This window comes from Seriola dumerili, unplaced genomic scaffold (assembly GCF_002260705.1).
Source record: "Seriola dumerili isolate Sdu_G_001 unplaced genomic scaffold, Sdu_1.0 BDQW01000291.1, whole genome shotgun sequence".
NCBI lineage: Eukaryota > Metazoa > Chordata > Actinopteri > Carangiformes > Carangidae > Seriola > Seriola dumerili.
In genome coordinates this window covers 4129901-4146119 of record NW_019174546.1, presented here as the reverse complement: position 1 = coordinate 4146119, position 16219 = coordinate 4129901, and the positions used below count along the sequence as shown (strand labels likewise).

Genomic DNA, 16219 nt, shown 5'->3' with positions numbered 1-16219 from the left:
CGGAGGCTCATTAGCCAGCTAGTGAGGTTAGTGATGGAGGTTGTTGCTGCACAAGGGATGCCAGTGGGGGTCTGTGAACCTGCGGTTACAGCCAAAGGAGGGGTCACCGTCCAAAACTGTGGAGTGCCACGGAGGAGACGGCCGCTTTAATCAACTGCAAAGTTCACAGCGGCGCACAGCATCCAATTAACCAATGGATAAATCACACTGCTGACCACAGGAGTGTGTCTGGGTTTCAGCTGCATGTGTGCATGGCTATTTGAATATTTGTATCTGTGATGTGTTTTGATGCTACTGTGTATAACTCTAGTACCCGCCATTTAAAATAAGCAACATACTTTTTGGTCACTGTACATAATTTGCTTTTCTACTCACTTTTCAACTCATACTAATCCCTGTCCAATAGAAATAGCCATTATCACTGGATCTTAGTAACAAGAGATATATTTGTCACTTTTTTTCTTGCTGAATATAAAGCCATTTTCTCATAAACTTTGAATGAGTCTCCATCAATCGTTCTTAATCAATAACTTAGTATGCCACTGGATGTATCCTAATCACATGCTGATAATATTTCTCGGGGTTGTCTGACTAGTGACAGTTGGATTTTATTGCATGGAGTTATTGGATTTCATATCATCACAAGTGTGTCTCTTATTTTGTCCACCCTCTTTATGTGGGTGTACTGACCATAAGTGACACTGCATAAATAACATAGAAAGGCTTCAAGTGGCAAATTGTGAGTGATTGCAGACTTAAGTGTAAACAATAACACAGCAGTCTCCTATATACAATACCATTCATAAAAATGGCTGGTGTCACCTTCTGCATGAAGCCACCTTATTGCCTATTCATTAGCTAGCCAGTGCTTTAAAACGCATAGGGCTCCCCTAATGAGCAGAAACACCAGCATAACACCAGTCGCACCGATGACTCAGTGTGTGTTCATACACTAATGTCTCCATATTGTTTTTCTGTCCCTCACTGTGTGACTAAGCATGCACTCAATTGTGTTTTAGCAGCAGCTGCAATCCTAAAACTATTTCAGCAGCTGCTGAATGTGAAGAACTATAGGCAGCCTGTCAGCTGATCTGAAAAAAGGTTACAAAGACAATGAAGCAGCTTTGTAAACTGAGGGATTGACTGGAAGAACAATGAATTGGCCATTAGGATACTTGAATGGAGATGGACTGTGGAAATAGTGCAACACAATCAAAATCTTTAATCTCTTTTTCACCATATTCACCAAAACTGACTTTTACCTTTATTCAAACCCGGTTAATGACAGTCAATACCACTTGTCCTTTAACTCACTCACTCTTGTCCTGCCTGCTACACATCATGTGATCCCTCTCCATTCTCCAATAAAATCTAATTATCATCGCCTGGAGGATAACAGCCCGCCGTGGCCTCGGAGGTGACACGGTGGTTACATCATTTTATGGATTACTGCTAGTTCTGCGGTCATTTAATCACCCTGCACCATAATCTTGCCATTTGTCATTCAGTTGTAGATCCCCATAACTCCCTGTGGATTTGCCCTCCATTAACCATCGTTGCCCTGGCTGGAGACTTCACCTGACCTTAGTGGGATTTCCCAGGTAAAGTAGGAAGGAGGAAGATGGCTGGGTGTGAATCATGTGGTATAGACGCAACGAAAACCAAATAGGAGAACGCAGCTTTTTTTTTTTTTCCAGAGGCCACATATGCTGGTAAATCCCCAATTTCACCGGCTGCAAACACAATTTCACCAGTCAAATTACTCAAATAAACAAAAGCCTGGCAGGTTCAGTATTTTTAGGATATTTTTCCTTCATTTAAACTGTAAGGGCAACTGAAATGAATTATTGCCTCACAGGCCAGTAGGCAGTGATGCAAATTGTTCTGCCTCGGCCAAAGATTTCGCAGCACTCAGCTCATGTTTGGCATTCGTTCCCCACCCTGATTCAAATCTAGAGCTATGTTTTCATGAAGCACACTGAAGTAAGTCACTGTCTCTGTGGACAAATGAACTGTTTCCTCCAGAGAAGATGAGGGTGCTTTTAGCTGCACTGCACTGGCTATGTTTTTCTTTAAAATCTGGGCTGTAGCTTTTAAATGAAGGAACAGGCTGTGTCCATCCAAGTGGAAAATCACTTTCTCCTTGTCACCGCCCTGCTCTGGAAAAAAAAAAAAGGATCTGCGTTTATGGGGGACTATGGCTGCGAACAACGGCACTGTAATTTGAGATAGCATAGAGAAGCACTAGAAAACAAGCATGTGTTACCGCAGTTAAGAAAATGAGACAAACAAGTCAAATGGGATTTTCGCAATCTCATACCAAACACATAACAAACTGTGAATCTCTGTAAATGCTTGCTACTCAAATATGTAAAAAGAAAAACCCGATCAAATCTGCTTGCCATGACTCCTTGTCTATTTTGCATACAATCAAAAACGTGTTATCGCACACTAGGTGCATTTTTAGTATCCTCTGACAAATGCTCACTTCTTGCCACCTGCGGCATTTGTAACGGTCTCCAGAGCCATCAAGGTTAATTGGAATCAGGCGTTAAAAGACGTTCAATATTCTAAAAGTGACAACAAATTATGTTAATGGTGGTTTGAAGTCCTTGTTATCAAGGTGGAATCAATCATGCCCACATCCCTTGAGGTCAGCATCCGTACATAGCAATTAGCACCCGGTGTGTGTGTGTGTGTGTGTGTGTGTGTGTGTGTATCAAGAATGCTAAATGTCAGACAGAAGATTATCCTCTTCATAGAAAGCAAGCAGAGGAAGTACTTCAAATCTTACCAACTTAATAATCAAGTTCACATTAATCAAAGTCACAGACTCCAAACGAATACAGTGCAGAAGATGCCTGATCGTGCACGTTGCCATGTGTCCTCTCTGTATACTATTAACGAGGTGTATCGACAGTATGCAAATCACACCTGTGCAAGATAATGAGCTGGACATGGCTGTCAATGTCCCACTGCAGCCTGACGCTGGATTCACCCCATGATCATTAACAAATAATAAACTTTTCATCGTTGGCAAACCTGATGGCCGTTTTCTCTGTGGCGTCTGGTTCATCTGCTGCAGGAAGATCGTCAGCCAGAATCTCTTCAGGACTCCGCGGGTCATTCAGGGGGCCTTTCTGCTCTTTGCCTTTGATCCCCATCCCCGCCGTGATGGCATTCCACAAAGCACTCTGGGACTTTGAGCCTGCAAAAAAAAAAAAAACAAGCAAACAAGAAAAGCCTGATTGATGTTACAGTCCTTTTGCATGGTGACATGAATCAATATTTCCTTTGTTTGCTTCCATTATTACCAAACAAAACTAATTTGTGCGTTGGAGGGGAGTAAGAGGATCGAGTGCCTTTACAATGCTGCCCCCATGTGGATGTACATTGCCAATGCTAGTTTTCCCTTGTGCTTACTACACAGTAGACAAGTAGGACTACCACTGCAACTAGTAGACTTTGCTTTGGAAGAGCATTTACCAACCTTTACAGGCTCATACGCCTATTTGGATACCCAACTTTGCAATTACAGAGACTTCAAGATGTCATGTAAAATTAATGTGTCATACTTTTATCGTCTGTTTCTAAGACAGCGAGCGAAACCTGCGATATACTGAAAGAAGAAAATAAATGAAACATATTTAATCTAACAGTGTTCTCTCTCTTTTTTTTCCCTTTGGCAGAAAATACTTCAGGAATTATGTTAAAAATTATATTAAATATTAAATGTTCAGAAATTATATCTGGAAAATTTTGTTCCTGATTTTTTTTTTATGCTGCGATAACAAGCAAAACTCCATTCTCCGACATTTTCCTTCAGCAGCTAATATCTCATTAACTCTACAATGACCCCTTAATACTTTGATCTGACTGGTGAAATGTTTTGAAATGAATTGAATACAGTGAACTGGAAAATAATGAAGTATGACTAATATACGATGACCATTACACTTACGTGCAAAACTGGCCTGTGGTCTGGTGGAGCTCTCTCCGTCTTCATTTGCCACTGGAAGAAGAAAAAGATGCAAGAGAATCAAGCAATGCCAGAAAATGTCAGGTACACACATAATCACACAAACATTTATCCCACATGCTGCACATGAGAATCTCCCCATCCTGCCCTCACTGGCTCTGTCATTTATTTCTTTTTGTGTGTATATTTCTTCTGTATGTTTACATTTCATGTGTATGTTTTTTTGGAGATTAAATAAAATGGGTGTTGAATCTTGTGCAGGAGAGTGTGCGGAATCAGGAAGGTCATTTACTGTTCCATTAAACCCTAAAATTGCCTTGAAGTGTGATTTAAGTGATTGTGAAAGTACTATAATTGTTGCTGTCGCTTCAGAGGCTGGTGCGCTGCTGAAATCTCTGCCCACTGAACCCAGCACACAGTATGTAGAGTTGATATAAAACGCATCCAGTCAGCAGCCGTGTTATGGGAAAAACAACTCATTGATGATAAAACCTGAGCGGAGAGACAAGAGTCATTTAATCTGATGTATGAAAATTACAGCTGAGGTGATATGCTGAAGGGCATCTTTGAATGAACTGGTTGAATCTTCAGCTGCAGCTTCAGAATACTCCGCTGACTTCCACTGCTGTTATGGCTGAGAAGAAGATCAGGACAAATGCACACCTGATGAATAACACTGCACAACTGAACAATAGTGCCCAGTCTCTGACGGCATGGTCAGAATTTCATTTTGAGAGCAAGAAAAAGTCGATTACACTACATAACATCTAGAGCCAAGTGTATGCTTTCGGTCCTACAGTTAATCTTTTTCCTATAAATCCTTCCAGAGGATTGATGCTCCACAACCCACACAGCTGAACGTTGAAGCCAATGTGCAAGTTCCCTTAAAATGCAGTTTCTTTAATGGCCACAAGATGTCGACTCCAATATTCAGACTGTGAGAAAGTCATGAGAAAAGTTGCCCAATAACCACTGACAGATGAGAAAATGGGCCCTCTTACGGTTGTTTTGTGGTTGTTTTTTGCCTCTGTAGTCGTTTTTGCATCTCTTTATGGTTGTTTTGCCTCTTATTGGGACAGTTTTGCATCTAAATGCGGTAATTTGCCTTTTTGTACTAGTTGTTTCCCTTTGTGGTCGATTGAAACTCTTTGTGGTGATTTTGCCTCTTTTCAGGATAGTTTGACAAATTATTGTGGCCACTTTGTGTCTTTTAACTGAGCCTTATAAATTCTAAGCAAGAAACATTAACAGTCACTTTATACAGAGGCTCTGGCTTGAGGCACCCCTGACCTCTCAGGGCCCTGGGCCTTTGCCCATTTCTTAATCCATCCACGACTCTAATAACACAAATTCAATAAATGTTTTTGACAGAAAAGTTCATATTTTATCTCATGATGATATGAGAATTAGTGTTTAGTTAAGAGCAAGGCAAAGCTTAAAGAAAGCATCTTGGGACACAGCTAAAACAATTCTGTGAGCCTGACGGGTGCTTCACTTGAGTTTAAGTTGTTTAGAAAAGCTCAGAAGATGTTTGATTTAGCAGTCTATAGTACTTGAGCCTGTTCTCAAGATTTTTTTTTTTTTTATATTGCCAGGATAATTTATCCTAATTTCTTTACCACACTAATAACAGATGTATTTACATGCATTGTCAAAAAAGCTCAAAATATGGGTGAAAACTCAAGCATTTTGTCAGCGCCTCATCTGATCACAATTGAAAGTAGGCCTGGGGGTATCCCAGAAAACGATGTGTCAGTCTATCTGGAACATAAAATGGCCAATTTTGTGGTCATTTCTGGACATAAACCGTGAGACTCATTACAGAAAAAAGAACGCCACAGAATTGAAGACTTCTCAGCTTTAACGAGAAATTATTCTACTGTATGTGAAGGCTTTTTACTAATGATCAGTGAATTATATTTCAGGGTTCAGGTAATTGGCTGAAGGAACCCACTTCTCCATCACAGTAAATGAAGGTGACTTTGTGAAAATGAAGTCATTCCACAGCGTTAATGTGCAGGTATAGACAGAGCAGGCTATGGTCTTCCAGTCAAAAGCTTCATTTTGCAATTCTCTGGGCTCTTCTGAACCGCCGAAATAACATGTGATGGAGCTCACATCATCCACTGTTCTGCTGTTAAAGTGAAAGCAATACATTTACATTTTTTTGTTTTGGAACATTTTTAAAGGTCTTCTTTTTATACAAGTTAGGAGTTGTTCCAACTCTGCTGCCCAGAGTGAACTCAACTTTTGAACTGAGACTCTTGAGGCTAGAATTAGAGACAGTGAAATAAAATACATTTTCCCTCTCTGTGTCAAAAAGTCCATAATGGCGTTTCCCTCTCTTTTCTCCTCCTGTAAATTGAACTCGTGGGTGGTTATATAAATTCAAATGTGATTTGGAGCCTGTAGCTAAACCCGCTCACCAGATAACACCACACAACTTAATATGAGGAATGTGTTTGGATTTCAGCCGGCAAAGAGTTTGCTCACATGTGGTTAAGGTTGAATTTATTCATTTAACCCTTGTCCGACTTCTCCTGCTCTAACAGTGAGGGTAAGAGAGGTGTCAGCCCTCAGCAGCTCTGTATCTCTGCATAGCTCTGTATCACACTGAGTTATCCAATCACATCTGAGAGATTTGATTTAAATCACTCTTGTAACTTGAACCCAGCCCACACATTCACTCACATTTCACTCGAAACCATGTCACATCACTATAACTAAAGACGCAACAAATTCTATTTAAGTGTAGCGTAAAGGGAAAATTATGTTGTGACCTTGGCTACAGGCAAAAACGTCTTGTTTTTGGATTTCATCTTCATTTCCTGCCAAGTCGGCTCTGCAACCATCAGATTACAGACAATATACCATAGCGTAGCATCCCGCCAATTTACTATTGAATGAATGTCTGGTATATGTGGACAGGTTGCACTACACTTTAAAGAGCTAGTGTCAGTCCTGTTTTTCCACGATAGCATCACCGTTTGTGCTGCTGTTTACAAAAAGGCAGGTCTATATTCAGCATACACATGCATTAATATCTGTTGCTCCACTGGAGTGGAATAAGAAGCTCTGCTCTTCTTTTCTCATGGCAAATTGTTTTATGAGCGCTCAACTGACGATGGTTTTTCACAGAAAATAAGCTCCAGTCAGAATGAGCCTAGTTTGATCTGATTGAACTAATTCTTGTTCAAAAACCAAAAACCTGTCTAGTTGAATCAACACACAGTTTAGGATTCACGCTTTGTTACTTCCTAGAGTACCCCCCTGCTCTCTAATGAAGACAAACGTGCAACCACAATAAAGAATATTAATTGCATAAATTTAATTGTCGTCTAATGGTACTATGTATGTTACAGGTGCACACCACTGTTTTTGACAGATGTGTTCATTCACCAGGGCGAGAGGGTCTATAAATGAGATTGGTGTGAAAACCATTGGTTGGATTATAGGACATGTAGATAAAAAGGAACACAGAAGAAGAGTATTATGTTCTCACCATGGAAACAGACCAACTGTGTGTGTGTGTGTGTGTGTGTGTGTGTGTGTGTGTGTGTGTGTGTGTGTAAACTGAAACTAAATCTGAACTTCATCACATGTGCACACTGATTTTTGATTCTGCCCCCGTCTGCTTTGAGCAGCTTTTCCTCGCTGACAAACACAGAGACAGACAAAGTGAGAGTTGCCATTATGAAGATAATCTAACCTGTCACAGGTTTAATACAATCCTACTTTGCCCTGTGTAGCAAAGCATAACAAAAGACTGTCACATCTTAATCATAGTCATTATGATTCAATTGTGAGTTTAATCTGAAATTGAATTCCATCATTTATCAGTTCACAAGTTTTACATTGGAACATTTGACTTTTTGTATGCTGGACTGACAATGACAGACAGAAGTTGCAGATGTGAAATCTGGACATGAGTACTATAAGTTTTTAATTGTCTAAGTTTTAAAAGTTTTATTGTTGTTTTATAGAAATTTTAGTTTAATTTTTTTATCACGTACCGAGGACAAGTTTTGAAACTGAGATAGGATTTTTCAGATGAAATAAGGCTAATTAAACTCAACTGACTAGCAGCTCAAACTACAACAAACTAGCAAAAAAGCTGCCTTCAGGACAGTGCTGAAAACAACAGTTCAAGTTGAGAATGCATGAGGGGTAGAGACAGTCAGTGAGGACTGTCTATAGTCCCACAGCTCTGAGGTGTGATGCTTCTAGGGTTACAGAGTTAGAGGGAGAGGGCTACAGTGTTAACACCTTGTCAACAACTTATGGTAAATGTGACACATCTCTTGCTATACGTAATTAAATACATCACCCTATATATAAAATCCAAAATCAAATATTCTGAAAGACATTTCTCAGAACACATCAACATACAAGTATCTACACACCATGTCCATATGCAAGTAAGTCATAGTTTATCACTAATTATGTGCACTAAAATAAGCACACACTAAAATAGCACACTTTTGAGCACAATAACCTGTCAACTTCACTGTATATGTTTACAGTGTTTTGCTTCTCATACATATTTATAGGTTGAAGATTTTTTTTTTCTAGGAGAAAATATACAAAAATGTGTATTTTTACACTTCAGAATTAAAAAAAACATGTTTGGAGAATATTTCTCTAGGGAAAGAAGAATCACAAGTCAAGTGTGAACAGTCTTTACAATGGGATATTAGGAGCTACAAGGACAAAAGAGCTTGTCAGTAATTACAACTTTTGTTTTCAATAGGGCCATGCTTTGTTCAAAACTGACACCAAGCAAAAACTGTCTTTCACAAAGACACAAATTCAGACACAACCTAAACAATAGTCAATCTCTTTTGCTCAATGGATGAAAAAAACTTTCAAAGATTCAACAAGATGACAAAGCAAGAGTGAAAAATGTGATGGAAAAAAAACCCCACAAAGAACGACATGTCCACATGTAGGCTGGATCCTCTGTAACCCAACAGATGAGCTGAAAAATTCAAATCTTTTTTCACCTCACGAGCTGTGTAACCTCAACAAAACATACAAAGTTAACAAGCCTAACATATGACAAAAACGCCACAGTTGGAATCTGAGCACAGGCTGCCAGCTACAGTTGAGGCTCATAGTTTAATAGAGGAGTGAACACAAGGTGTCCAGCCAGGCAATAAGGTACCAGCGCTCAGGAGTCACGCTTCAGAGGAGGTGATTGGCAAAACGCTGTGCGGACTGAAACCTAGGCCCAGTGAGCAATTGATTGTGACACTTGTAAGTTACCATGACAACTGCCATACTTGTGGGTAGTAGTATGGCTGAGATGTAGGCCACATGTGATCGAGGCAGGGTTTTAGAGGTAACAGGATGTGTACATGCAAGCGGAAAAAACTAAGTCTATTTTCAGTGGGATCATAAAATCTTTTAGGGTGGCTTTAAATGCTTAATTTATTTGTGAGCATCTCTCTTCCTGTTTTTATCTCTTCACATCCTAAACCCTGACACTTTCCCCTTATCAGTATATCCACATCATCCAGATAAGTTTATGTGCTTCCTGATAGGAGGGCAGTGTATGCTCTGCGACACAATAATAACAACACTTCAGTTCATGGCTCACAGTTCAACCTTGGTGAAATGAATGCATCCGGTAGTAAGTTGGCACTGACCAGACCAACATGGAGAAATTAATTTGGGCTGTCTTCACAATTGTATGAACACATCTAGAAAAATCCCAGATTTAACAGAAATTTCCAGCATATAGTGTCACAGCAGCAAATACTAGCTTACACACAAATATTGTAATTAATATATTCACTATCATTTAATATAGTTTAAGTGTTAACTTGTTCACATATGAGATGATTCTGTATTAGATGAGTGCACATCTTTCAGTTAGCACTAACATGTTATTTTATAGCATACATTTTAAAACCACATTAAAGCAGTTTGATAATTTTCTTTTTTTTTTTTTTTTCTTTCTTTCTGTTTGCCACTTCGGGACATCGAAGTGAGCTGTAAACAAAATGACATTATCGTGGCATGAAGTAGTGGCGAATGTAATAGCAAACAATTCTCTTTTTACACATCCAGCTGATGCAGAGCAACAATAACATCCACATGGAGCTGTGTGTCTGGCAGCCTAACAACTGTCTGACAGCATCCATCATTGTGTCTTTTAGCTCTTTTGTGGTCTCCACCAACTCCTGAGGGAAATATCTGGCTCTTTAGCTGCTAAATGCTCACTGCTGTGTTCACAGTAAAGTTGTGGGCTGTACAACCAACAAACAATGAGCTGAAAGATGCTAAAACACTCAGTAAAGGTGAGGCAAGGTACGAAACTGGGTGATAATTCTCTGTGGATTTGTCAGTTTGAGCGACACCTTTCACACTGTTAGTCACTAGTTAAGACTAGGACACTAGTCATCTGACCCACTTTTAACGTAAAATATGGATTAGCGTAGCTTTAACAAATTGCACAACATGATTAAATAGATATGAGATAAACAGTAAGTATCCATATATTTCCAACCCTGCTGCATCCTCAGTGAAAGTATAATTGAAATTATGCAATCTGTGGATTGAACAAGCTTGTCGATATGGCTTCGACCCGGTGACATTGCAGCAGGTGTGGTAAAACCCCTGTTGTGACAACACTGATTGGGGTGTGGCAAAAAAATGCAGTGACAGTTCTCTACCTTATGTGTTTCAGGGTTGAAATACCCTTGAAAGCCTATGCCCAAATGCAAATGTACATGTTGCAGTATTAGTCTTAACTCATGAAGTTTGTCAGTGTTTCAAACTGTCTTAACAAAGGGAGCTTTATGGTAAAACGTTTAAGAAAGTTTTCTTTTTTACTACTGTGAAAGACCAACAGCACATTTAGTTTATTATCACAACGTGTTCACATGTGCTGCGTACACAACCCAGCTGTCAAACAAGCTCTCATGAACTACTGCCAGTTTTGAGGACAGTTACTCTAATGTCTCCAGCACAGCACAGCAACTTCACATCGCTCTATTTTCAACAGTGCTTTAACACTCACTCCTATGAGAGATTTCACAGTAGCTACAAAAAAAAAAAAAAAAAAAAAAAAAAAAAAAAAAACACATGGCAAGTGGCACATAAGTTCAACACTCCGGTTGTCAAGACAATAGAATGAATTCCTGGTGACGTCAGCAGCACACGGCTTTAGTCTGAAGCGCCCTTGTTTCCATGGTGTAGTTGCATTACAGAGGCAAGCATCAACTTAAGTTGAACGGACTAATGTGTCGAGTTGTGCAGAGGCTGAAATCTGATGTGTTTAACGATGCCACTACGTTGGTGCCAAACGCCTCTGCCTCACACTCTCTCTCACACACGTTACTTTTATGCGTCTAGCTCACATGCAAACACACTTAACCTTTCCTCGTGCTCTGCTTACCCTACACATTCTTACCTATGGTAATGTTGAAGCCATCGATGCTGAAGGTGGCACTCCGACCCTTTCTAAATCGATGCTTCTTGGAGTTAGCTTCCATCGCCTTGGCACCCTCCGGTCACCCTCGTGCCTCTTAATCTGTTTTTAATGCCTCCTATCAGTTCAGTGTCTTGTTTCAGTTTCGTATGGGTAACTCTCCTTGTGGAGAGAAAAAAAAACGTAGTCCTCTGACTCCGGTTGGTGCTGCACGCTGGAAGAGAACTGTCAAAGACTCCCCACTTCTCGTTACAGACACCGAGCTGGAGAATTTTTTTCAAGTCCTTCTCCACCCCCTTGTCTTTGTTGTACATATCTTTTCTCTCCCTCTCTCAGTTTCTCACACATCAACAAGCTAATTTCAAGGAAACTGTGGCTCTTGATCTGTTTTTTCTTCTCTCGATCTCCCTCCACCCCTCCCTCCCCGCTCTCTCTCCTCGTCTCTCTTCCCCAAGAGGTACAGTAGGTGTGTGTGGTGGGTGGCGGTGGCGGTGCTGGTGGTAGGAAGGAGAGGACATCTCTAGAGGTCTTTAAATGAATGTGACTCCTCCTACTGTCAACAATTTACAGCAAAAGCACTGGAAGCTCAGAGTTGGTATTACACTGGCCTATTGTAGTCTATTCTAGTTTTGCTCACACACACACACACACACACACTCAAACATACAAAAACAGACTCTAAAATTATGTAATGATGCATGAGCGCTGAGAGGAAAGAAGAAGGTGGAAAGAGAGACAATGACAAAGTGTATTGAGTCAAAACTGCTCATGAAATCAATGCCTCAGCTTTTCATCTTGCAGCGCTTATTTACTCAGGCACCAAAAGAGAAAGCCCATTAACAGCTATGCATACCGTTCTTTTGAAAGACAGAAAATCAAGCTTACATTACCCAGTCGAACCGTTACATTTGTAAGAGCGCACACTGCCTCAAATTCATTTATTTTTTCCATTTTAAATACACTTTGATTAAATGACACTGGAGCAAGGACACTGCTGAGTGTTATACACCCTTTGTCCTTATTTAAACTACCTTTCTTTTAACCAATACACATTCTCACACACATACACAGGCACCCACACACCAGATCAACAAAGGATAAAAAGCTCCCCTATTAACACCATCTGACATTTAGCTATGGAATTTTTTCCGTGTTTCATTTTCCCCCCTGATTAGTGTCTGTGAGTGCTCTTTATGAAGGCTTCTGGCTTGTTCTCACACCTTCTTTCAAATTAGATATTTGTGCCAATAATAGCATGCATACAGATCAGAAGACATAATGATTTACTTGATTTAGGTACAAATCACATGATATGTTCTTTGTTTTTGCTCTCCTCTTTCTATCTCTTTTTTTTTTCGTGAGCAACTTTTCTAATAACAGCCACGATCAATTATGTAATTTACGTCAGTCGCATGTCATATAATCTAAGCAATGTGACAACAAAGACAAGGGATTTAGAAGCATTAACACATCCCCTCATAAATAAACAGTTAATAAATGCTGCTTGATTTTTTGTGGTTATTAACCTCAGTGGTAACAACTACATCAAAAATCTGCACAGCAATCGTACACTGATGAGTGATCAAACAGCGAAATGAGTGTGTAATCTCACAGGCTGAGTGATCACTAGTTATTAAATAATCATATCAATAATAATGATCTGTCAAACAAGGTCATAGTCAAAGAGGGATGTGCAGTATAAGACTGTAGACAGTAATTAATGCATGATTTCTAAGTGATGCAGCAGTTAAGACGTCTGAGGAAAAGAAAATCGATCACAATAAGGAGATCTATCCAATTGTAGCAGAGCCAGTTTGAGTCAATCAGTGCAGTGCCAGTGGACACATTATGCACTTGTTAGATAATTACACTCCATCTCATTTTGTTTGCGTGCTACAGTAAGAGCTCTTTATGCCCTCCTTCTCCTGTCACCCTTCTCTCCCCAGCCTCCAATTCATACTGTATGTGGCAATTTGTGAGGATCCTAATTTTGCAACACTCTCACTGTGCCACATCAAGTGCCTGCTTGTTCCTGGGTAGCTTTTATGTTAATGAGGGCCTGTGTGGGAATATTTCAACTTTGTTATTCTTCCCCTTTGTCAGCAGACTCCCAGGTAACCATTGGTTTGAAAGCATCAAAATGGTTACAATGTGCTTTTTAAGCCCTTGTTTGCGACATTTAAATATGAATACCCTGTTGAGGCCACAGCTGTGTCAATATGATTAATGATATTAACATATTACTGTCACCATCTTCTATATTAAATTCTATCTTCAAAACAGAGTCTAAAAGAATGTGTGTAATTACCTGCAATGTTAATTAAAGAGGCAGAAAAGGGCTAAAGGGTAATATTTTCATTGGGAGTGTATTCTCTGAGGACAGGTGTCTGTTCAAGTGTCAGTTTCATGGTCAAAGTTTGCTGCAACACTTCTTGTTTAATGCATTTGGGATTATACAACTTGGAAAGGAGATTACATAAGACACTTCACTAAAGGAGTGCGCTTCTGCTTTTATTTTTATACTTTAGAAGGCTACATGGTGATCTACAGCTTCATGCGTTACTCTATAAACCGTGGCAATACAGGCTTTTCACATGCAGGCCTAAATAGGTACTAATGTAAAAGGATGGCGGAGGTGTTTAGAGTAGTTTGTCAGTTTGTTAGTTTTTTCAATATTTTGGTCAGCAGCAAGATATCTTGACAACTATCGGCTAGGTTATCATGTTTTGTATGGGCATTTAACCCTGAATGGAGTGCTTGTGCCCCCAAACTAAAAATTTTGGCGGTGCAAGCAAACATTTTTTTGATGGCACAAAGTTTTTCAGAATGAAAAATGAGGGGAAAACGTTTATTAAGGTATTTTCACAAATAAGCTAAAAGAGAAAAACATGCATTTTACATGCCGAGATGATTCTTTATATTTTTTAAATATGATTCCTCACACTGAAATGTCATACTTCTTCACAACTCTGCAGTCAACTGCGCTTAATATTAAGGCTCAGCCAATCACTGTTTACCACTGGCTCAATGGATGAAAAACTAATAAGTCTAATTGCGTTTCTGAATTTCCAGAACTGTCCACTAATAAATTAACCTCATATCGAAACCTGACAAAAAAGATATTCACTTTGCCTATTCGCTAGACGAAATATGAACATGCAGATACACTTACCAGGTTTGTCACAGTTTGAGGCTCTGAAACGCCACTGGGAGTTTCAGTGTGGTAAATATTGCGGCGACCAATGTGGAGCAAGCAGCACATACAAGCAGCAATGAAAAATGAAGCCAACACCAAAGTGCCGAAAACTGCAGTTCCTCGAATGGCCACTTGAGGCTGGCTCCAAAAGCAAGTCAATCCCTATACCCTCCCATGCTCAACTTCACAGTAGAAATAAACATGTTTACAGCCTGCTACAAAAAACAGCTTAAGCTCATTTCCCCCTTCATGACAACAGTATGAGGGCATACTGTTCATGACAACAGTAACTCACCAGTTTAAAATTTATTTGCGTAAAGTTATGTGTAATTGAGGGCATGGTGGCTATGAGTGACAGGTGGGTGCCGTCACAGTCCACTAGCTGTCTTCTAAGCGACACCTCAGCTAATGCAACCTATCTATTTTTGGATTAGCTGGGAGTCAGGTGCTGCAAAATGGTGACAGTGGAGCAGCCCACTCTAAGCCTCAAGGTTACGGACGACACATCCATCTTTATTTACAGGCTATAAGCACATAACCCTTGTTTTTCCGGTGTAATGTGAATACGTTGTTGTTTGGTCACAAGCGATAATTGCTTAATGGTTGCCCAATGTGTGACCAATGAGGTACTGTTACTTGCACAGCAAGATTTTTAGTCACACATGGTCGCAGTCTGGAGGGTTGGTATCGATGGTTCCCCAAGGATGATTCCTTATGGATGACACACACGGTCAGATTTCCCCATAAACAAATGGCCAGGTTCTAATGGAGGTTCCTGTAGATGTTAAAGCTACCCAGAAGATTAATCCAGGGTTAATGGAAAATCCATTAGTTTTTTTTTACAAGACCCACCATCACAACAGTATTTCCACTACAGAGAGTCTACAGAGCAAAATGTCAAACTTATTTTGGACACTGTACGAGCTTTCCCTCTAGTGCCACCTCTGGGTCAAATTGTCAACTTTGTCTGTTTAAGATATTAAACAGGTGGAGTTAGACATCCAATAGAAGTTTGCTGTAGATATCGATGATCCCAAGAGAACTAATCCTAATGTATTTGGTGACCCTCTGACCTTTCCACAATGCAACAATGAGGTCTAAATATCCACAACTGTACCAGAAATTCTAACAGACTAACCTGAAGTGCCAGATGAACACAGAACCTCCTGGGAAGGCCTGTTTGGAAAAGGGCAGGCGCTTTCAAAAAATACTTAGCAGGTAATTGGACAAACCATCTATCACTGTCTACCAGAGGCTGAAAACATCTATTCCTTTGAGATGCCACAAGCCAATAGATTGGAAAGATGGAGTCTCACTTACAGGAATTCCAGATGCCTTGCAAGGTTATTGACAGGTTGTAGCAAAACTTGCTGAACACTTTAAAGCTGATATTAAAGCAAGAAAAGCATTCGGGTATACTTGGCAACCCCAAATCCACACAAATCAGCTTCGAAAGTATCCTCAATAAAACGGACAGAGTGCAAACGCTTTCAGTCTTTCAAACTGTACTTGACGTGATGTAGATGTTGAATTGGACCATGGTAACACAAGTACAGACAAGGACACAGACTAAGAAAGGCTGCTAATATATAACTGCTATGGAACTGTA

General features: G+C 39.9%; 1 protein-coding gene across 1 annotated transcript in view; it reads right to left on the bottom strand.

Moving 5' to 3' along the window:
* Positions 1 to 16219, bottom strand: part of LOC111231212 (calcium/calmodulin-dependent 3',5'-cyclic nucleotide phosphodiesterase 1A-like) — a 98155-nt gene that overhangs the window by 75950 nt on the left and 5986 nt on the right. The window contains exons 2-3 of the mRNA XM_022758251.1: positions 3962 to 4012; positions 3043 to 3208 (exon numbers count right to left, since the gene is read on the bottom strand). Coding sequence (XP_022613972.1) covers positions 3043 to 3208; positions 3962 to 4012 — 217 coding nt within the window. The remainder of the gene's footprint in view (positions 1 to 3042; positions 3209 to 3961; positions 4013 to 16219) is intronic.